A 24,016-nucleotide genomic window follows, 5' to 3' on the forward strand; every position below is an offset into this window, starting at 1 on the left:
AAGGCATGAGCTATATTACAAACGTGTGGTTAGATAATCCTTAGCTATTACCTTTTTTATTGGCTAATCCAATTTCATTCCTACTACCTTATCATGCAGCTGCATATGTCCAATATCCTAGCATACACATCACTAAAGAATATAATTAAACTCCTCTGCAATCAATACCACCATAAGAACTGCTAAATTAGGACAAATTATTCAATCAATTCCAAAGCTATAAAGATCTGTCCTTACTCAAGTACTTCCCAGACAAAGAGGCAAAAGAAATGGGATGAAAGAAACTTATGTGCATATGAGGCAGAACAGGCAATATTTTACATTATCAAGAATGATCTGATTGATATGCTTGAAATTCAGACACTTACTCTGTTTCGATGAGCATTGATTGATGCATACCGGACTGTTCCTCGAAATCCTGCCACAGCTCGAGGCTGGAACATAAACAACAGAAGAATATAGGCATTGCAAACTGTGAAGATTTGGTTCTGGTGTGATTGTGGAGCTAATGCACTGAAAATGTGAGGCATAATCTTCAGAAGGCACTTACTAAAGGTCTTCATGTTCATGGAACAACATTCTATACAGCAGATTACAGCACATGTGATAATAGCTTGGCTTCATTTATAACCGAGACTAGAGCCAGGATGATGCATCCAAGGTACCACCTCAACTCTAGTGTCTCCTTTATTCCATCTTCAATAGCACTGGTGACTATGTCAGTCAGACAGACACAAAAACCTCATTTTGCAGTGGAGTCAAGATGGTATATTTGAGGCCTAGTTTAATTCTAGGCAATTGTCTGCTGGCTCATCTCATAATCAAGTCAGCACCCCAATATATGAAGTGCCAAACAAAAAAATGCTCAGTGAATGTTAACCTATTCACACTTTAGAGCAGAAGTTCTTCACCTGGATTCATGGGCCAAAAAGAGGTCCATGAACTCAGACAGGAGAAAAATTCATCTTCATTTTCACTAACTTAAACTGAAATTTAGCATTTCCTTCAATTATGAATTTTTAAAAAAAATTCTGAAAAGGGGTTCATAGGCTTCACCTGCCTGTCAGAGGCACTCATATCTCATAAAAGAAATCTTAAGAAACCCTGTTGTGGAGGCTGGTGACTAGCATAAGTATCTAAACAGAAATTCAGGCCATGAGCAAAATCTAGCACCTTTGTTCTTTTTATGAAACTTATGACCATCCATGCAGCAGAAAGTATCTTAGAAATCCAACCCAAGACCACCTTCCTTAGCAATGACTAGGCCATTTTAGAGAAAGAACACCCTGGGAAGACTCATGTATATATTAGTTACTATTCTGTATGCCTATGTAGTTTTAATTATCACTGTCTTTTGCTTTCATCCCTAAAACCACCCAAGGCATCTCCCCAATTAAAATTTCACAGAAAAACATCCATGTGAGCTCAAATGAACTATCAGCACCTTGAATCACAGATAATATCTTTCTCTTCTGCTTCCTGGCTTCCTCCAAGATTCAGCTCAACTCTCACCTCTTCAGGGCTTTTCCCTTCACCATGTCCCTCAACTGCCCAGGGCCATACATCTGAAGTTATCTTCCATAACACAGTCCATACCTTATAATCTTGTACGTACATAATTTCTTGCTTATTGTCTCTCCCTTTAGAATGTGAGCTCTTTGTGGGCTGGGACCATGTTTATGCCTTTCTTTATAACCCTAGTGCTTAGCATAGCGCCTGGCATACAGGAAATGCTTAACATGCTTGTTGACTGATCATCCCCTTTGTTAGCAGACCACTAGTATATAAAGAAGGTTTGGAGGAAACATTCCAATCATATCCCTCGCATCCCTTTTCATTAAAATGCTAAAAAATTCCAAAGCCTAGATCAGGCAAACTAACATTAACAGATGATAACCTTTCTTTCCCATCCTGGAACCCCCTCTCCCAAACTGAGGTAGAATCTCTAATACAGATCAGAGATAGAATTTTTCCTGTAATGACAAAGTTTTTGAAAGGCAGAAGCCATCTTTGTAGCCACTACTACTATCCCTCTCGTCACCCTAACATCAATACGATTTGGAGAGCTACGGTATTCCCCTCTCATGGATCCTTAGGGCCTCAGCTGGCTGTACCAAATATTCTTTAACCAATCTTGCATGGAGCTTTCTACTTCCTCCTCTAGTGTGGATAATAGATTACCAAGTAACAATTTATTTGGAAAGGCCTCAGCTACAAAATGTAGGAACTGAAATGGGGAGGCAAAATTGACCAAGTCTCATTTTAGATCTTCTAGAACTTGCACAGAGAACCTTCATGCAAATTGGGGTAGGAATTGGCCCTAATTTAAGTAGTTACAACCTGTACTCCTCTCATACCATTCCTCTTCTTCCTAGTAGAAGTACAAATAGCACCTGTAGTAGGTAAGAATGTCATCAGCTCCAGGCATGTGCCACCCAAGACTGGCACAACACTATCTGGTCTCTTCAGTTCTGGTTTACACAGTGAACTTGTACAGAAAGAATAATATATAAGCAGTTATCCATATTTAGAAGAGTAATGAATCCTTTGTATCTTTTACCAAGGTTGCACAATTTGGTAACATGTAATGTGTCCTAGATTTTTGTGAAATCCAAATATTTGTGGCATTATGCTTTTTTGAGGGTTTCTAAGACCTGTGACTTCATTGGCAAAGGGAACTCCCAGTGAAAATTTCTACCAATGCAGACAGAAGCTGTTTTACAATTTAGACTCTCAGAGCATTGCCTGGGACGCTGAAAGATTAAGTGATTTTCCCAGTGCTATATATAGCCTGTATGTATGCCAGAAGTGAGACCTAATCAAGATCTTCTTGACACTGAGGCTACCACTCTACTGACGTCCTGCTACCTAACTTAGGATTACTATCAGAATCTACTCGTATGATCCAATGCAGATGAAAGAGAACAGAACCAATCAAACAACATACATTTATTAAATACCTGGTACATGCTAAGCACTGTGTTAGGTTCTAAGGATACAAATATAACCAAGAAAATAATGATTACAATCATGTAACCAACTACCCCCTACTAAAATGCTGCTGAACTCATATTAATTGCCATAACAAATCTTAGTCCTGGAGAAAAGAAAAGGAAACATACTTCCCAATTCTCAATAAAAAGGTGAGAGACCACAGGTACAGAATGTTTCACATACTGCCAGACACAGCAATTGTGTTGGTTGGTTTTTGCTAATATATTTCTTCATTATAAGGGAATATTCATGCCTGGGGGATATTGAGAAATGATTGATATTTTTAAAAAAGACATAAATAAAAGATGTTAAACTGACTTTTAATGTTGAAGTAAGAATAAGTGGTTAAGGGGACCAATTGACCACTTCTCTGTTGGTAAAGAACACACAGATTCTCTCAGTCTGAATATAGAGTTAAAACACTGATCATGTAAAGTATACACTACAGCAGAGTAGTCGGTAAAAAAGAACTCAGTGAGTGGGACCATCTTTTCACTACTCTGCTCTTGGGAAAAAGAAAATAGCTTAGAGCCCCCACCCTGCCATGCCATCCTTGAAGCCTGAAGACAGATGAGCTCTACAATCAGTTTTCTTTTCCTCATCTCCTGATAAATATAGCTGCTATTTAATGTGATAATTAGGAGTGGGAATTCAGAATTTTAACCCCTGAAAACTGAACAAATGGAAGGCAAATAGCAAATAGATTGCATCTGTCAATCTGATGGGGGGCAGAAAGACAGAAGGTGTAAACTTAAAATGGTGAAGTGAAATGTTTGAAGAGAGCCAAGTTCATCAAGTAAATTCTCAAAAAAAAACACAAAACAACCCAACCCAACAAAATAAGAGGGAAGAGAAAAAAAACAACAAAAAATACACAAGACAATATGCAAAAAAATAAAAAATTGACCAAAATAGAAAATAAGCAAGGCAGAGAAGAGTACTCAATATATGAGTAATGATAATAACAATACCATAGAGTAATTGAAACAGTTAAGTACTAGTACCAATGAAGATATGAAAAAGAACACCACAAGATCTTTTGAATTTTATATGTTATACCAAACACAAAACCAAATAAGATGTATATTTCGCTTCACAAAAAAGAACAGAAAGAGAATTACGTATTCAGCTACAAATCTGCACTACCACATATAGCTCACTTCTCTGCCATACAACAAATTCACCATTGTTATTTTCAAAGCAGTTCTGCTTTGTCCATTTCCAACTGACCTTTTTCCTGTTCTGCTTTAATAACCCTCTTTTCTTGCTTTTCTTCCCTCCCCCCCCCCATTTTGGTAGCCCTATCAATAATTCCCTTCTGATAACTTCCCAAAACGGAAAGAAAAAGACAAAATCCTGGTATTAAATGTCATTATCAAAGAAAACAAATCTCTACATTGGGCCAACAATATACATCTCATTCTGCACCTCACTCCCTAACCTCAACATCAGTCAGTTTGATCACTCATCCTCTTGAATTGTGGTGGGTCATTACACTAATCAGAATTGTCTTTCTTAGTAGTAATTATTTTTTACAATGTTGCTGTTAACTACATAAATTATTCTTTTGATTCTGCTCACTTCCTTCTCCATCAGTTCATGTAAGTCTTTCCAGGTTTGATACCATCCCTTGCACTATTTCTTATAACATAATGACACTGCACTACATGCTTACACCATAATTTGTTTAGCTGTTCCCAACTGGTGGGCACCTCCCTTAGTTTCCAATCAACACAAGGTATCTTGAGAAACATTGTCAAATGACAAAATAATACATTTAAAGAAATTAAGCAGTAATTAACCTAATTAGTTTCTAGCAAACCTAGCAATTTTCCTTAAAGTTCTTTTGGTAAGTTTATTTAAGTGGTAATAAGGACAAAAAAACCCCTACACTCCCTTCTAAAGAATTAAATAATAATTTTTAAAACAATGAGGATAGTAAGTCATACAACAAATTGAGGCTTACAGTGTTTTCCTCACAACTCTATATTAGTAGTGAGTATTCTTGTTATATATCAAGTATTTCTTGATATAATAAAAAGGTATGCATTAAAAACTACCTGAGATTATGTAAAATGGAGAAGTAGTAATTGGATTTTCACTAAAAATAGGCAAGAAAAATCCCAAGGCTGCCTCATTCTCACACTCCTAATTTACATAATCTTGAAAATTCAATAATAGAAATAAGGCATGAAAAAGAAATTAGGAGTAACAGTGATTAAGAAATTCAATTCAGTCAAACACATATTTATGAAGCACTTATTATGTTCAAGGCTGATATAAAAACGCTAGAGATACAACAAAAAAAAAAACGGAAACATTCAGCACAGATAGGTAAATACAATGTATAGACAAAAAAAGGAAAGAAACATAATGGATGGAATACTAACTTTTGGGTCAAGACAACCTGGATTCATGTTCTACCTCTGACATATACTGTGTGACTCAGGGAAAGCACCTGACCTCTCCTTGCCCCAGTAAAGTGTAAGTGTCAGGGTGGCTTCAGCTGTATTGTTTCCTTTTAATTAACTGGTCTTATTTGATTCAGGCTGGTGACTTTGCACAGCCCCACCTCACTTAAATCCAATTCACTTGCAAGTTAAGACATCCCCTTCCTGACATCATTGGTCCTCTTTGAGAATGAAGGACAAACAAATAAACAACAATTTTTAACGTATAAAAATCTGTCTCCCCATGTATTTGACATCCAGGGCCAAAGCTGAGGAAGGTTACTGGTCCCAATTCATTGGGCAATTGCCATGCATTGCTTTAACTGACATGGTCAGAAGATCAAACCTTTGTTTCCTTAGTCATTTCATCTTTTGCCCACCATACTTCTATCTGCACTGGAAGAGTTCCCTCATCAGGAGTGCCCTGTGGTAATGATATCATAGGAATCAACACAGTCCAGACAAGAGGCACTTTTTATCCATTTGGTTTTGGTTAAGTCAGGCTGGACTCTAAAACTTATTCAGGAGGCTTTGCAGTGTTCTGGGACTTAGGGCAATCAATACAATGTCAGCATCCGAAAGATCTCTCTCTCTCTCTCTCTCTAGGGAATTCCTCTTTTATTGGGACATGGTAGAATATCCTCATTGATAATAGAAAAAATTTTAGTGAGCATGTTTCTATAGTTTTATGACTTGCTTGATATTAGTAATCAGAGTGCCTATGAAATAAAACAAAGCCATACACTCACTGATCATGTCTGAAAATGTTTATCTCATTCTTCACTTCTGCTGAGAGGTAAGATGCATGCTTCATCATTCGTCTTATGAAATCATGAATGGTCAAGGAACTTATTGGAGCCCTTGCCTTTCAAAGTTGTTTTCTCTGATGCCATCTTAATATCACTTTTTGTTGGTAATTCTTTGTCACAGCCAAATTAACTCTAACATGGGTCTCTCCATTGCCTATTAGGTAAAAATCTGAATGCTTCAGAGGCTTGTATTCCATTATTCACAATAAGATAGTGTTGAGACCCCTATGTGTCCTTCTGTAAGGCATACCTTGTAGTACGAAGACTGTCTTTTGTGTCTTTGTATAGCTATATCTGGTTATATTGTATTAATGTAATCTATGGTATTTATATGTATTCACTTAGCTGTCCGGTACAAAGAGAGAAAGTAGTCTACTCCTCCTACTGTCAAAACAAAAAAAAATGACAAAAACTTTTGTGAAGATGATTCTACTCCCCACCGGCACATGGAATGTGTGCATGCTTATGGACAATAAGAAATCCATTAGACCTGAAAGACCTATAGCTCTTGTTGCGAGAGAATTCAGCAGATATCACATCCAAATGGCAGCCCTGAGTGAAACAAGGCTGGCAAATGAAGGCCAGCTAGCTGAAGTCAAAGCTGGATACACAGTTTTTTTAGAGTGAGGGGGAATGGTGCGAACGTGGCACAGGTTTTGCAATTAAAGCTAATCTAGTCAACGAGCTTCCAAAAGGAGTGAAGGACAGGCTCATGACAAAGATCTGGAGACCCTCATCATCAATGTGCCAAAAGAGGACAGCTTGTAATTCTGGGTGACTTTAACACCAGAGCAGTACAGACTATCAGACATGGCAAGGAACGCTTGGGAGGAGCAGAGTCAGGAAGAGCAACAGCAATCGACTACTTCAGACTTGTGCATCTGTGACCTACACTGTCCTCTGTTTGCCTAAATGCAACAAGACTTCGTGGATGCGCCCTTGCAGCAAACACTGGCATTTCACAGACTATGTCACGTTAAGGAGAAGAGACAGACAGGATGTGAGAGCGACAAAGCAGAGTGCTGGACTGATCACAGACTTATCCCCTCCATGCTAAACATCCGCATTCAACAAAAGATGCCCATCAGAAGACTTAACATCAATACATCAGAGTGCTTTTCCATACAGAAATAGTTTGCTGCTAACTTGGAAGGAAAGCTGACTCAACACATGGCTGGCAACAGCGGAGCAGAAAAGGAGTGGGCAGCTTTCAGAGATCTGATATACAGCACTGCATTTACTCATCTGGGCCAGAACACTTGCAAACATCAAGATCAGTTTGATGAAAATAATGGGGAAATTCAGAAGCTGCTAAACAAAAACCAAGAACTTCACAGAGTTTACCAGCAGGACAGTTTGTCCGTCTCTAAGAAGGCTGCGTTCAACTCCATCAAAAGTAGGGTAAGTGATGCTTAGAGAGATGAAGGATTCGTGGCTCAATAAAGAAAGAATGCAGATGGCAATCAGTTAACAATCCAAAACATTTCTGTGGTGCCTTGAAGGCTATTCATGGGCCAAAGACTGCAACTCAACTACTCAGTAGTGATAGAGTCATACTGAATCAGTGACAAGGACGTGATCCTGAAGAGATGGGCCACACACTTTCATAGCATTCTCAACAGACCATCATCAACATCAACCAATGCTATAGCCATTGACAGTCTACTCCTGGCTGAAGTTATCCCCCTCTAGCCTAACTTCCAAATGAAGAAGAGGTTTTGAGTGCCATTTAGGTTCCAGCTGTGGGGCAAAGTGCCTGGTTCTGATTCTATTCCAGCTGAGATTTATAAGGCAGGGAGTTCACTGCTCATACAAATCTTCTGGGTTATATGGCAAGAAGAGGTTATCCCCTAGGAGGTCAAGGAAAGCTCCACTGTCCATCTCTATAAAGGAAAAGGAAATAGACTGTCCTGTGACAATCACAAGGGGTTCAGTCTCTTAGCCACTGCTGGCAAGATTTTTGCCAGAGACCTCCTTAACAGGCTATTCTTCACGTGGAAGATGGTCATCTATCTGAGAGTCAGTGTGGCTTCAGAAAGGGCCAAGGAACCGTCGACATGGTGGTTGTGCTGACAACTCCAGGAGAAATGCCAGAGCAGAACAGAGATCTATGCAATATTCATCGATCTAATGAAGGCCTTGGATACTGTCAGTTGTGAGGGCTTGTGGAAAATTATGGCAAAATTTGGTTAACTGGAGAAGTTCATTAGTATTGTATGTCACTTTCATGACAGAATGCTTGCACAGATTCTGGATAATGGACAATGCTCTCATGCTTTCCCAGTTACCAATGAAGTGAAACAGGACTGTGTGCTTGCTCTCATACTTTTTAGTGTGATGTTCTCAGCAGTGTTGCTGGATGCCTTCAATGAGCATGAAAACAGCATCAAGGTCATCAACTTACCACAGTGATGGTAAATTATTTAACTTGAAAAAGCTATAAGCCAAGACTAAAATGGAGGGAGAGTCGGTGTGTTACTTCTTGTTTTCAGATAATTGCGCGCTCAATGTAGCCTATGAGGCTGAGATGCAAAAAGTATGGATCAATTCTCTGCTGCTTGTGCTAATTCTGGCCTGACAATGAACAACAAGAAAACAGAAGTTCTCCACCAGCCAGTGCTGCACCATCCATACACGGAACCATCAGTTACAACAAATGGAGAAATTTTGAATGCTGTGGATAAGGTCACTTACCTTAGCAGTATACTTTCCAGGGATGTACACAAAGATGATGAAGTTGACACATGCATTGCCAGAGCTAGCTCAGTGTTTGGGAGGCTCTGAAGGAAAGTGTGGGAGAGAAAAGGTATTAGGCTGCCTACCAAACTGAAGGTCTACAGAGTTGTTGTGCTGACTTCATTGTTGTATGCCTGTGAAACCTGGAGAGTCTACCAGTGACATGCCAGGAAACTGAATTGCTTCTATTTGAATTGTCTTAGGAAGATCCTGAAGATAAGGTACCAGACAGTGAAGTATTTTCTTGAGCTGAACTGCCAAGCATTTAAACTCTACTGCAGAGAGCACAACTCCAGTGGGCTGCCCACACTGTTCGAATGCTAAAAGTACATTTGCCTAAAAGACTTATGGAGAATTCACAAAAGGCAAGCGTTCGTATGGAGGTCAGAAGGAGTGACACAAGGGCACTCTCAAGGTCTCTCTAAAGAACTTTGGAATCAACTGTGAGACATGGGAGACACTGGCACAGGACAGCCCAACATTGTGCGCCCCCACCAAAGAAGGCGCTATGCTATATGAGCAAAGCAAACTGCAGTCAGTCAAAAACAACCCCACCCCAACATATCAGATGTGCAAATTTAGAGACATTTCCACTCCAAATGTTCATATGGACTATTTGTCCCTGATTTGTGGTAAAGACTTCCGAGATTGTATCGGTCTGATCAGCCACAGTAGGACACATGGTACCTGGATCCCAACATAGTAATTTCAATTTGGTCCTCTTTGAGCATGAAAGACAACAACCAGGTTTGTGGAGTATGGTGTAAGGTGTTGGTCTAAGCCTAATTTCTGTCACATTGCTTTTCAGTTTTCCCAGAAGGTTTTTATCAAATAGGGAGCTTTCCCTTAGTTTATGTTTACCACTTTATCAAACACTAGGTACTGAATTCTATTGTTTCTGAATCTCCTTTGTCTGGTCTGTTTCACTGATCTATCACTCTATTCTTTAACCAACACCAGAAGGTTTTGATGACTATTGCTTTATAATATAGAGTGAAGCCTGGAGGTAGTATTCCCCTTTGGTATTTACTTCTTTTCATCATATCCCTTGATATTCTAGATCTTTTGTTTCCTCCAAACAAATTTTGTTATTATTTTATCAAGTTCTGCAAAGCACCCTCTTTTGTAATTTCATTTGTATAGTATTTAAATATAAATTAATTTTGGTAGTATTGTCACTTTTGTTATATTGGCATGGTCTAGCCATGAGCACTGAATATTCCTCCACCTATTTAGGTTGTTCTTTAACTCTTTAAGGAGCCCTTTGTAACTGAATCTATAGAAGTATTTTCTGTACTTTGAGAGGTCAATCCCTAGATATTTTATGTATTTTGTAGGTAACTGGAATGGGATCTCCCTTTCTATTATTACTTCTTTTGTTTTGTTATTATGTGGAAATGCTATTGATTTTTGAGGATTTATTCTGTAGCCTGCAACTTTGCTGAATCTATTAATTATCTCGGTATCTTTGTTAATCTTCTGGGGTTCTATAAGTACACCATCATGTCGTCAGCAAATGAAGATCATTTTGTCTCCTCTTCACCTATCTATATTCCTTTACTTCTCTCGTCTTATTGCTATTGCTAGCTTCCGGGACTATATCAACTAATAGCGGGGAAGGCAAACATTCCTGCTTTATTTCCATATTTGCTGAAAAAGTATCCTCATTGCATGTGATACTTACTTTTGGTTTTGGGTAGATGTTTTTATGATATATTTTTAAAAGGTCCCTCTATGCCTACAGAGAGTAAACAGCTAAATGAATGTTCTACTTTGTCAAAGGCTTTTTCTGAATCTACTGAGACGATCATGTGGTTTTGGATGTTTTGGTTTTTAATACGATTATGTTGATTGTTTTCCTGGTGTTGAACCATCCTTGTGCTTCCCAGGTACAAATCTCACTTCATCATAATGAATGATTTTTTGGGACAGATTGCTGTAGTCTGAGAGTACTTTGTTTAAAATGCTTGAGTCAACGTTCATTAATGATACTGACTTGTAGTTTTCTTTCCATGTTTTATCTTTCCCTTGTTTAGGTATTAGGACTGTATTTGTCTCATAAAAGGATTCTGATAGGATTCTTTCTTTCTCAATCTTTAAGAATAATTTGTGAAGAACAGGTACTAACTATTCATTAAAGGATAGATAGAATTCTTTTGTGAATCCATCAGGACAAGGAGTTTTTTGGTTGGTACCTCCTATACAACTGATCTACTTTCTGTTCTGAGATTAAGTTATTTAAGATCTCTATCTGAATTTCTGATACTTCGGGTATTTTATATTTTTGAAGGTATTCCTTCATTTCTTTAGTGTCCTTGGTTTTGTTAGCATATAACTGTGCATAATACATCCTAATTATTCTTTTTTCTTATGATTTTGCTGTGATTTCATCTTGCTCACTTGTTATTGATTTGATTTCCTGTTTTCCTCTTTTTTAATCATGTTAGCCAAGGTTTTATTAATTTTATTCATCTTTTTAAAGAACCAGCTTTTGGTTTTATTTATCATTTCTATGGGTTTTTTTTGTTTCCAATTGATCTATTTCCCCTTTCTTTTTTAAACATTAACTCGTTTGTGCTTATTTTTAATTTGTTGATTTTCTAATTTAAAAAAAATGTAGTTCATTGATCCACTCTTTTTCTAAGTTGTCAATGTATGATTGCAAGGATATGATTTTCCTCTAAGCACTTTACCTGCATCCCAGAAATCCTGGTGTGTTGTTTCACCATCATAATTTTCTTCAACACATTTATTCTATCATTTGTTCTCTGACCCACTCATTATTTAAGATTTCATTGTTAAGTTACAATTTGAGTCTGTATCTTTTGTTTCTATTCTGTTTTTAAAAAATAATTAATTTTTTGTTTTCAACATTCACTTGAGTTTAATATCCCCCCCAAGACGGCATGCAATTTAATTTTTGCACCCCTTTACAAAAAGGATTTCTCACACTCTCATTATCCTTCTTCTCTTTCTCTTTCCTCTAGAACATCATTCTCTGAATCATGACCCTTATAATCATCCGATCTCTTTTCTCTGTATTCTTCATACAATCAAAGTTTCTAAGGCATCCATTCTAGGCTCTCCCTTCTAGGTGCTTTCAGCCACTGACTGGTTGGCATCACCCCACGGATTCCCCTTTTCCACTGTGTCTCACTCTTAGAACAATGTCAATTATTGCAGGTGTGAGATACGACACTGCCCTGTGGTAGGGCTCCTTCCCTACCTCTGATCTATGCCCTGTCTTGTTGATCTCTTTTCCTATACATACCTGGAATTTTCCTCCCTGTGTTCATGCTCTCCCACTTCTCTAGGTGCCACTGTCTCCAGGGCCTCAAATTCCTCCTCCCTCTCAAGACAAGCAGAATTTTCAAGTACCAAATCCCCACCCCACCCCTCAAGCCTCATCCAGTGTAAAGTTTTCATTTCTCTTCATCCATAGGAGCATTCATTAATAGAACCCATCTCCCCCTCCAAAGTATGGCCTCCTTCCTTTTCTCCCCTCCTCAATCTTTCCCCGCTTCCTCCTCACTCACTCCCCTATAGGCCTTTCTCTTTCTAAAAACACAGAAGTCACCTTCCCTTCATTGCTAGCCCTTGATTTGACTCTAGCACATCACTCACTCCTTTCAATCCTCCTGTTCCCCTCCCTCCATTTCATGTACCCTCCCAAGTTGTAATGCAGTACCACAAAAGAAGTATTCACACCTTCACTCTTGTCTCCTTGCATACATTTAGAAAAAAATCATTTACTAGTCTTTCTGTTGTCACTCTGTTCTTGCCTACTGCATTTATTCACTTCTCATGCATTTCTGTTGATTGGGGTTTTTGAGAAGCAAATTATCTTTTCAGTTCTGGTTTTCTTTCTAAAATATTTTAACTCTTCTTTATTATTGAATATCCATCTCTTGTCCTAAATGGCTAAGCTAAAATTGGAGGACAGACTGCATTCTGAGCTCCACTGTGCTTCAGAACAAATTATTCCATCCCTCCTCTTTTTGCTGGTTAGTGCAGAATAGTCTTACATTATTTGAATGCCCCTTCTTTTTCATTTGAAGTTCTTTCTTCTGATGGCTTGCAGAACTTGGTCCTGAATTGAACTGTTAATTTTAATTATTCTGTGTCTTGGAGACAGCGTCCTTGGTTTTTTGTTCATTTGTTTTATATATGGAGGAGATCTGTGAATTCTTTCAAATGGAATTTCATTTTCTATAGTCAGAAGTTCTGGATAGTTCTCTTCTACTACTCAATTTTTGTGTTAAGGTGTTTTTGTCCTTTCATGCTCTTCTGTGATACCTATGATCCTTAGTTGCTTTTACACACCCTGTCTTCAAGATCAGTATATTTTGCCTGAATACTGAGCATATTTTCTTTTCATGTTATTTGGTTTCGCTTCTCTTCTTCTATATTGTCCTTCAATTCTGTGTATTTGTATCCCCAATCTATTGTTTCCTCTGTTGTTTCTTCTGTGAGGTTTGCCATTGCAGATTCCAGTTTTTCTATTCTGCTCATTATTTTTACTACGCAGGATGTAAATTCTGTTCATTTATCTTTTAAGCCACTCAAGAACAGCATTCTGTGGTTCTGTTACCCTCAAATTCCACAGGATCCTTTTTCTCATCAAATATTGAGTTTTCTTTTATTTTGCAGTACTTATTCAAAAATGCCTAAACTCATTTATGAGATTTGCAGATCATATCTCCTATTGTTACTGTTTTTCCTACTGATTTATCTGTTTATATTCAAGGCCTTTGAGATTTCTTCTTCTTGAAATCTTTGGTACTTTCAATCCTTTTTTTCCGCTTTATTTTCCTTATCACTAACTCCCTGATCCCTTTGCCTCTGATTGTAGTTTCCTCGGGGGCTGGACCTCCAGGTGTCTCATCCTCCTCCCACAATGGGCAATTCACAGTTCACTAGCCTAGGTTTCTGCCCCAACTGACTTCTGAGCGGTCAGAACTGGCCCTAGCTGGGTCCTATGCTCTATCCTTCAGGCTTGGTAGAGTGATGCACAGCCCCCCACATACATGGTGTCCTGTCTTGGTAACCTGTCACACTCCATCTGTTCCTCAGTTCTCTGGCATGGCACAGGCAGTTCAGAGAATTTTCTTCTACAGCTCTGAGTTAGGGCTGCCATGACACTGGGAAGAAGGAAGGGGAACCAGGGTATAGGAACAGGTTTTGATGTAAGCTTGTGTCACATCTTTGGATCTGCTAGTGTAGCTTTGCTGCCAGGGAGGTTGGAGAAAGGAGCTAAGTGAGTGTCAGTTCCCAGGTTTTGCTTTTCAATCTTCTTTTGGATTCTAGGTGTCCTAGACTGTGGAAACATCTAAAGTTGCTTTGTCTTTGACACATAATTTCTGTTTTGGAGAGGTTTGAGAGGCTATGGGGATCAGAGGAAATGTCTAGCTTGTCATCTTCTTGCTCACATGATCCAGAAGCTGTACTTTAAGGTTATCAATGATGAAAGTTACAAGCCACAACTGAATGACTAAGTTCATCAATTATGTCGTTCTATACAAAAAAAGATCGAGGTCTTCCAATTACCAAATACAGAAATAAAAAACTATTTACGAAACACTGATAAAAAATTAATCATTCCCAAATTGAAAAAATGGTCAAAGGATATGAACAGGCAGTTTTCAGTTGAAGAAATTAAAGCTATCTATTAGAGTCATATGAAAAAATGCTCTAAATCATTATTGATTTACAAATTAAATTAAATTAACTCTGAGGTATTACATCACACTTATCCAATTGGCTAATATGATTAAAAAAAAAGGAAAACGATAAATGTTGGAGAAGATGTAGGAAAATTAGGACACTATGCATTGTTGGTAAAATTGTTAACTGATTCAATCATTCTGGAGAGCAATATGAAACTATATCCCAAGGGCTATAAAACTGTGCATACCCTTTGATCCAGCAATACCATTACTAAGTCTTTATCTCTAAGAGATCATAAAAATGGGAAAAGGACCCACCTGTACAAAAATATTTACAGCGACTCTTTCTGTGGTGGCCAAGAATTGGAAATTGAAGGGATGCCCATCAATTGGGGAATGGCTGAACAAGTTGTGGTATGTGAATGCAATGGAATACTACTGTGCTATAAGAAATGATGAGCAGGCAGATTTCAGAAAAAACGTGGAAAGACTTACATGAACTGATGCTGAGTGAAGTGAGCAGAACCAGGAGAACATTGTACACAGTAACCACAACACTGTGCATTGATCAACTTTGCTAGACTTAGCTCTTCTCAGCAATACAATGATCTAAGACATTTCCAAAAGACTAACGATGGAAAATGCTCTCCACATCCAGAGAAAGAACTATGAAGTCTGAATACAAATTGAAGCATACCATTTTCTCTTTTTTTTGTTGTTTTTTCTTTCTTGTGGTTTTTCCCTTTTGTTCTGCTTCTTCTTTCATAGTGTAACTAATGTGGAAATATGTTTAATATGACTGTACATGTACAATCTATATTAGATTGCCTGATATCTTGGGGAGGGGGAAGTGGCAGGAGAGAGGGAGAAAAATAATTTGGAACAAAATCTTATAAAAGTGAATGCTGAAAACTATCTTTATGTGTAATTGGGAAAAAATACTATTAAGTGGGAAAAATAAAAATAATGAAAATAAAAATTTAAACTATTTTAGGGAAAAAAAGAAAATCAATCATGCCAAATCATCACTGAATAAAGCAAGATCTCATGTAATACGTTATATAAAATGTATTTAGTTCAAATGTCTATGATGTACTATTTTGAGTTCCCCTTTTCCCCTTAGTCCAATCCAACTAAAACCCTTATGTAGATGTTCCAATAATACTTAATATGCCAAAACTGCCATTCATCTTAAGAACCAGTGCATAAAAAGTTCTAATTTTAAAATAGTCAACACTCTAATGAAAATTTAGTACCAAGACAGACATAAGACGAAAACGATATCTTAGCCTGGTAACTTATTTTTAATAGATAATACTGATGAATCAAAATGTATGAATATAAAAATACTTAGTAGAAAGTCACATCAACCTTTTATTTTTAATAAGATCAACATAATTTCCTCAACAGTACATGTTTTTAATCTCATAAGTATGAAATTGTCAAAATTTCTAAGATTGATGAACACAAATATTTTATCACTCCATCCAGGATATAAAACATTTTTTTTCTTAGTAGATGCTCAATTAATGTTTATTGAACTGAATTTAGATCACTGGTAACAAAACATATTCTTGGTGTTTTAAGAGACTGATTTTAGTTTGGCTATTCTTTAGATAAGAGGTGTCAAATATATGGCTCATAGGCCACACGCAGCCTACAACATTCTTGAGTATAGCCTAAACCAGATTAAAATATAATTGGGAAATATTTATCAAAATAAATAAAAATACAAAAAAACATAGATAAGAAACCAATTAGAAGGACATGTTCATGTAAATCTATGTAACTCTCTTCATTTCTTTCTCTTCTCATATTTGTACAGAAACCCCTATAAAAGGAAATTAAGTATTTAACAAGTGAACCATCTCTCCAAATGCCTCCATTATTATATAGCACTAAGTGGAAGGTTTGCATCATCCAAATCCACTGAGTCAATATCCTTTTCCTGAGGGCCATGGAGGCATCAGCAGAGCTTGTATTGTTATGTTGGAAACTGGTTCTCTCTCTCTCTCTCTCAATAGTATTTTATGTTTTCCAATTACACATAATTTCAACATTCCTTTTTTATAAGATTCTGAGTTTCAATTTTTTTCTCCCTTCCCCAAAATGGCAAGCAATCTGATACAGGTTATACATGTGCAATCATGTAAACATATTTCCACATTAGGCATGTTGTGAAAGAAGAAACAAAAGAGAAAAGACACAAAAACAAACCACAAAAAAGCAAAAATAGTACGCTTCAGTCTACATTCAGACTCCATAGTTCTTTCTCTGGATGTGGAGAGCGTTTTCCATCATGAGTCTTTTGGAAATGTCCCAGATTATTGTACTGGGGAGAAGAGCTAAGTCTATCATAGCTAATCACTGCACAATGTTGCTGTTACTGTGTACAATGTTCTCCTGGTTCTGCTCACTTCACTCAGCAACAGTTCATGTAAGTCTTTCCAGGTTTTTTCTGAAATCTGCCTGCTCATCATATACCACAATTTGTTCAGCCATTCCCTACCTGATGGATATCCCCTCAATTTCCAATTCTTGGCCACCACAAAAAGAGTTGCTATAAATACTTTTGTATAGGTGAGTCCTTTTCTCATTTGTATGATCTCTTTGAGATACAGATCTAGTAGTGGTATTGCTGGATCAAAAGGTATGCAGTTTTATAGCCTTTTGGGCATAGTTTCATATTGCTCTCCAGAATGGCTGCATCAGTTCACAACTCCACCAACAATGCATTAGTGTTCCAATTTTTTCATATCTTCTCCAACATTTATCATTTTCCTGTTTTGTCATGTTAGTCAAACTGACAGATGTGGTGTGGTTCCTCAGAGTTGTTTTGATTTGTATTTCTCTAATCGACAGTGATTTAGAGTATTTTTTCATATGACTCTATAGATAGCTTTAATTACTTCAACTGAAAACTGCCTGTTCATATCCTTTGACCATTTATCAATTAGAGAATGACTTGTACTCTTATAAATTCGACTTAGTTCTCTATATATTTGAGAAATGAGGCCTTTATCAGAGACACTGGCTGTAAAAATTGCTTCCCAACTTTCTGCTTCCCTTCTAATCTTGGTTACATTGGCTTTGTGCAAAACTTTTCAGTTTGATGTAATCAAAATTATTGATTTTGCATTTCATAACATTCTCTATCTCTTGTTTGGTCATGAATTCTTCCCTTCTCCATAGATCTGACAAGTAAACTATGCCCTGCTTTCCTAGTTTGCTTACAGTATCAGCCTTTATATCTAAACCATGTACCCACTTTGACTTTATTTTGTTATACAGTGTAAGATGTTGGTCTATGCTCAGTTTCTGTCATAGAAATAGTAAAAATTTCACTTAAATGTCAGGAAAAGTTAATAGAGAAAAGTTCTTTTGAGTGCTTTTGAATAGGTCACAAATGAAAGTTTCAACTGGGTCATTAAAACCAGAATCAGATTGTGGAGAGACAGAGAAAGAACTGGGAGAAATGAATCTGAGACATAAGGGGGCTGACAAGCCATTTGAAGAACTCAGACATGAAATCTGGCTCCTTACCTTTGCAATATTTTTATAATTTTTTCCACATACTCTGAAATTCAGTTCCTTGCACAAATGAGACTCCAACTCCCGACTTCTAGCATTTTCACTGGCTGTGCCCCACACCTGAAATGTTTTCCTTTCTCATCCCCACTGCCTAACATTTCCTAGCTTCTTTCAAGTCTCAGAAAGTCTTATTTTCTGCAAGAAGCCTTTCCCTGTCCTCCTTAATCTTAATGCCGATCCTCTGAGACTAACTCCAATTTATCCTGTATATATCTTGTTATACATGGTTGTTTTCATGTCGTCTCTCTTCTCCATTGAGGGAGGGGATTGGGTTTTTTTTTCCCTAATTGGGGAAGAGGCCTTTATATCCTCAGTGTTTAGCACAACACACAGTAGGCAATTAATAAATGCTAGTTGATTGACTGAAGAAATAAGGATGTGCATAATGAGGGGGCAATTATGAAGTTAAAGATAACCAGAGGTTTAAATGCAGGAACATGTAATTAAAGTAAAAGCCTTCACACACAAAAAAAATCATGGAACAAATCCCTTTAATAAAACGATTTTTTCTGTAAAACTCGGACTCAGTCAAAATGCCACACCCAAGGACCTAGAAGGCCACAAGTGGCCTCAAGGTCACAGGTTCCCCACCCTGGCTGACTTATCCAACAATGAAGAAGCAGATGTAGTACCTAAAGGAAATTAGGGGAAACACCCATAACAGAGGTGTCAAAGCCTCAGCAAAAGGGAATGGTAATGGGTGGGGTCAAATAGCTAATTTCAACAGAGAAGAAAAAAACAAGAAAGAAGACTGGACTGAGAGGGAGTTGCAAGGGAAAGACAGGGATATAAGAAGTAAAGAAACCCTGAGTGAGTAGTATGAGGTCTAATTATGCTACTAAGGATAAGGACAAAGGAAATGGATAGAGTAAAGAAGAAAAATCAGTTATCAGATTTCTGCCTGTGAGCTTTTTATGATAACAGTTTGAAACTGTGGACGGTACAAAATTTAAAAGATAAATTGAGGGTGGGATAAGCTCCAAGTAAGTAACTAAAACATCAATGGGAGCTAAACAGACCAGTAACTGTACCTCCTTAACCATTAGCAAAGAGGCAATAGAGGGAAAAATAGACAGGTTGGAAGAAACTGATGAAGAATATAGAAGGGAAAAATCTAAGTTTCAGAGATTAACTAGATGTTTAGGGTAAAACAATTATTATGAAAGGCTAGCTAATTTATACTTCCATAATAGAATAAGAGGAGAAAGAATTAAGTTCAAAAGGTAAAGGAATATATAAATTTCCTAAGCTGTAAAGATAGCTAAATGTTGGAACCAAGAGAGTTTGTGGAATCATTCTTAGAGAATTTTAAGCAGCTGTATGAGATAGAATAGCTACAGTCTTGCCTGAGTAGAGACAAATTTTAAGTACGTCATCTCTTGAGAGTTCCCAAGGTGATGAGATTTTCTGATTAGAAAGAAAAATTGTATAGAAAAAGGACTGCACATTACAATATTGTTTGTAATACTTGTAATGAAAAAAATAATCTGGAGGAATAATTTAGGCAGAACTTGTCATGTAAATTTCAATGAAGTACACATGGCTGAGAAAAATCACATAATACATTTGGTTCTGCTTGGTCCACTTGCTCTAACCCTTTACAGGACCAAAGAAAATTCTGTCAATTATAGTAGGCCATCCAAGAAGTCAGCATAATAAAATAAAGTGTAAACAAAAGCAATAACAACAACAAAAATGCAGCTAACATATTTAAGCACAACAGAAAGCAATTAGTATGTTACTAGTTAAACAGTAATGCCAAGTCATGGTAGGGGCAAAACTATCAGAGACAGGGTTATTTTGTTTTAGTAGTCCAATCACACTGACTGTAACTACAAAGAGTTGTTCCCCAAACAAACAGCAATTAGCTACAGTTATTTTTCAAAAGTCTAGATTTCAGTGAAACAGTAGGAGACTTGATCCCATTAGAGGGCAAAGCAAATAAAGTGTTTTCTTGGGACTAAAAATAGATAATTGCCTTTTCTACTATCAGATGCTTAACATAAGCCATCTGCCTGTTGCCAATCAGAGGTGTAAGACTATGACTAGAATAAAGACCACCATTTACATTTCAGAAGAGATACTTCATATTTCAATATTAAATTATTTTAGCAATGAAAATTCAAATAATCTAGAAAACAAACACCAATAGGATATAATCATTTTGGCTACATAGCTAAAATGTAAGGAGTAAAATAAAATAGATGACAAAATACATTCGCAATCAAAGGACTCAAATTTGTTTCATCTTTGTCCTTCTACCCCCTGTCCAAGAATGGTGTCTGGCACTCAGAAAATGCTAAATAAATGCTTATTAAATTGAGTTGAATTGTTACATCATGAAACTATGCCAATCTTCACCTCCCTCCCAGATTAACTATCCACCAACATGGTTGCACTAGGGGATATTAATCAATATTTCTCCTATAAGATCTTAAGTTTGATGCTCCCTGTTCTAACCACATCTCCTTTATTTACTCTTTCTCCAACTCGTCCATCTCTATTACATTTTTTCTCACCTTCCAATCACTGAATCTTCTCACTTCATCTATTTTACTGGCTCCTTTCTAACTACTCTTGATTTCCTAGAAAGCAAAGTATTGGCCAACTATCTCAATGATGTCTCATCATTGTAAACTCATTCACACTCTTTACCAAAAACTCAACTTTTGCCCACCTTTCCATTTTCTCTGCTTCTCCCACCAGATCAGAAGTAATGCTTAAGAAAAATACCTCATCCCACAAATTCATTCTACGTATTCTCACAGCTCATTGCTGTCTGGCAATTCATTTATTCATCTTTCATTAAACCCCTACATCAGCAACTGAAATTTTGTCCACTTTCCTTTGCTCCTTCATTCTCAGAGGATAGCTTCACTTTTGACTTTACTAAGATCCTCCACCACAAATACCTTCATCTACCTAGTCCTCCTCCTCACTTCAACATCTGTCCCACTACATCCATTTTTTTAATCCTTCCTTCTAGTTTTTGAAAGAGTTTATTTCTTCTTTCTTCAAAGACTAATCCTTCGCGTATATTCTACATTCCACTCTTTTCTGATTTCTAAGTGAATTTGATCTCATATTCTTCTGATTCCTTTCATTTATATGGCAAACATTTGTTAAACACTAGCTTTATGCAAGGCATTGGTACTAGCTTTCAAGGGAAATAAAAAGAGAAGGACATTATTCCCTGCATTAAAGGAGCTTAAAAATCTACTAAAATAGGCAATATATGTAGTCAGTTACATATAATATAGATGGAAACACAATAATTACAAAAGAAAGATATAAACAGTATACAAAGAGATCATCAGGAGAATTTACTTCTAGCCAGAGATGGAAGGTGGGAGAGGAGGAATCAATCAGGAAACATTTCAGGAGAAAAGCCAGATTTCAGATGGGCTTTGAAGGTTGGACAGCATTTTAGCAAGGCAGAGATGAAGACATCAGGAATGGATATATGTGAATAAACGATGAAACTTCTCTCTCCAGAGTTACCAGTGGTCTCTAAACTGCTAAATCTAATGGCCTTTTCTCAAGCCTTATTCAACTAGAGCTCTCTGCTAAAGGTAGAAGAGGTAGACCACCTCCTTCTCCCTGAGACTTTCTCTTCCCCTTGCCTTCCATGCCACTGTGTCTTCTTGGTTCTCCTTTCATGGGTCTACTCTTAGTCTCTCAGATGCATCACTATCCACCCCTTCCCCATTAAGTGTGTTATGTCCCACAAACTTCTGTCCTTAGCCCTCTTCTCAGTCAGTAAATAAGCATTTATTAAGTGCCTAATTTCCTTCCAGTTCTATATCTCCAACTGAATATCCCATTGGAATCTACAACCCCATATGTTCAAAACAGAAATAATATTTTCCCAACAAACACATTCTTTTCTCAAACTTCCTTACTTCTGTTAAGGATTCCACTATGCTTCCAGGCATCAGGGTTCACAACCTTAATATTATCCTCTACTCTTCCCTCTCATTCTACTTTCTCCCCATCCAGTAAGGCTTTTCTTTAAACAATTGATTTTTTCTTACAATACAATTTTATTGATTCCTTTTGTTTTTATATCACAATCACATTCCCCCCAGCATCTCTATATTGAAACCTTTAAGACAAAGAAAAAACATTTATGCAAAAGTGTAGAATATAGTGAAATCTGACAGTATATCCAATATTCTTCTTATTATTCCCCTCCCTCTCTCTTCCATGAGGGAAGTAGCATATTGATCTGTTCTTCAGATCCCCGACAGTTTTTCAGCTACTCAGTGTTTGACTGTTTTTTTAATGAACTCTTCACTCATATAATTGTGTGCTGTTCTCTTTGTTCTGTTCACTTTACTTTATACCCTATCCCCAAGATGAGAAGCAATCTGATATCGGTTATACATATGAAATCATGTTAAACATATCTCCACATTAGTCACGTTGTGAAAGAAAAAACAGAAAAGGAAAAACCACAAAAGCAAACAAATTAACAAAAAAAAGATGAAAATAGTATGCTTCACTCTACATTCAGTTTCTATCCGTTCTTTCTCTGGATGTGGAGAGCATTTTCCATCATGAGTCTTTTGGAATTGTCTTAGATCACTGTATTGCTGAGAAAGAGCTAAGTCTATCATAGTTGATCATCACAGAATATTGTTGTTATTGTGTACAACGTTCTGGTTTTTCCAATTCTTTTTCGAGAAATGTTTGCTCATATATTTTTTACCACTTATCTATTGGAAATGGTTTGGGGTTTAATATTTGTTTATTGTTTATAAATCTTGGATACTAAAATCCTTATCTGAAAAAGACATGATACAAATATTTTTCTCCCATTTTACTATTTTGTGTCTTTATCCTAAATGCATTAATTTTGTTTGTGTTGAAGCTTTTACATTTCACGTAATCAGAATTTTAACTTATATAACTGTCTCTAGCACTTGTTTGGTTACGAATACATCTAAAAAATGTCTCCTACTTTAGCTGTGAAAGGTATATGATGTGCTTCTCTTTTGAGTTTTTTTATGGTATCATACTTAATGTTCAGATCATATATCCATTTTGAATTTATTGTGAGATACAGTGTAAGATATTGGTCTAAGCCTAATTTCGGCCAGAATGCTTTTCAGTTTTTACAGCAGTACTCATCAAATAGAGAGTTCTTTAGGGGGTTGTCAAAAATTGGCTTATTGAGTTCCATTGTTTTGGATTCTTTCTTGTCTAGTCTGTACCATTAATTTACTTCTCTCTCTTTTTTTTTTCTTTGGTGAGGCAATCGGGGTTAAGTGACTTGCCCACATTTGAACTCAGGTCCTCCTAACTTCAAGGCCACAGCTCTATTCACTGTGCCATCTAGCTGCCCCTATGTCTCTATTTTTAAAGCAATATCAAATGATTTTGATGGCTGCTCCTTTATAGTCTACTTTCAGATCTAGAAGTGCTATTCCCCTTCATTCCTACCCTTCTGAATTATTCCTCTGATATTCTAGATCTTTTGTTCCTCCAAATAAATAATTATTTATTGAGTTTTGAAAAATATCCCTTTGGTAGTTTGACTGGTATAGCACTAAAACAGTAAATTCACAATTTGGTAGTACTGCCATTTTTATTATATTCAATAGCTCAACTATAAGCACTGAACATTCATCCCAGTATTTAAAGTTGTTTGTTACTTAAGGAACACTTTGTAATTTAATCTAAGCAAGTATTATGTGTGCCTTGAAGAAGACTGACCCCCAAATATTTTATATATTTTGTAGTTTCTTCTTAATTGACTTTCTATCAT

The 24,016-nt window shown here is 36.9% G+C and overlaps 1 protein-coding gene across 1 annotated transcript in view; it reads right to left on the reverse strand.

Moving 5' to 3' along the window:
* The window catches only part of TTBK2 (tau tubulin kinase 2), a 215,350-nt gene that overhangs the window by 79,476 nt on the left and 111,858 nt on the right, over nucleotides 1-24,016 (reverse strand). Inside the window, 1 exon segment of the mRNA XM_078151365.1 lies at nucleotides 369-434. Within this exon segment, the coding sequence (XP_078007491.1) occupies nucleotides 369-434 (66 nt within the window).

Source organism: Phascolarctos cinereus, unplaced genomic scaffold (genome assembly GCF_003287225.1).
Source record: "Phascolarctos cinereus isolate Bilbo 61053 unplaced genomic scaffold, phaCin_HiC Scaffold_3;HRSCAF=262, whole genome shotgun sequence".
Lineage (NCBI taxonomy): Eukaryota > Metazoa > Chordata > Mammalia > Diprotodontia > Phascolarctidae > Phascolarctos > Phascolarctos cinereus.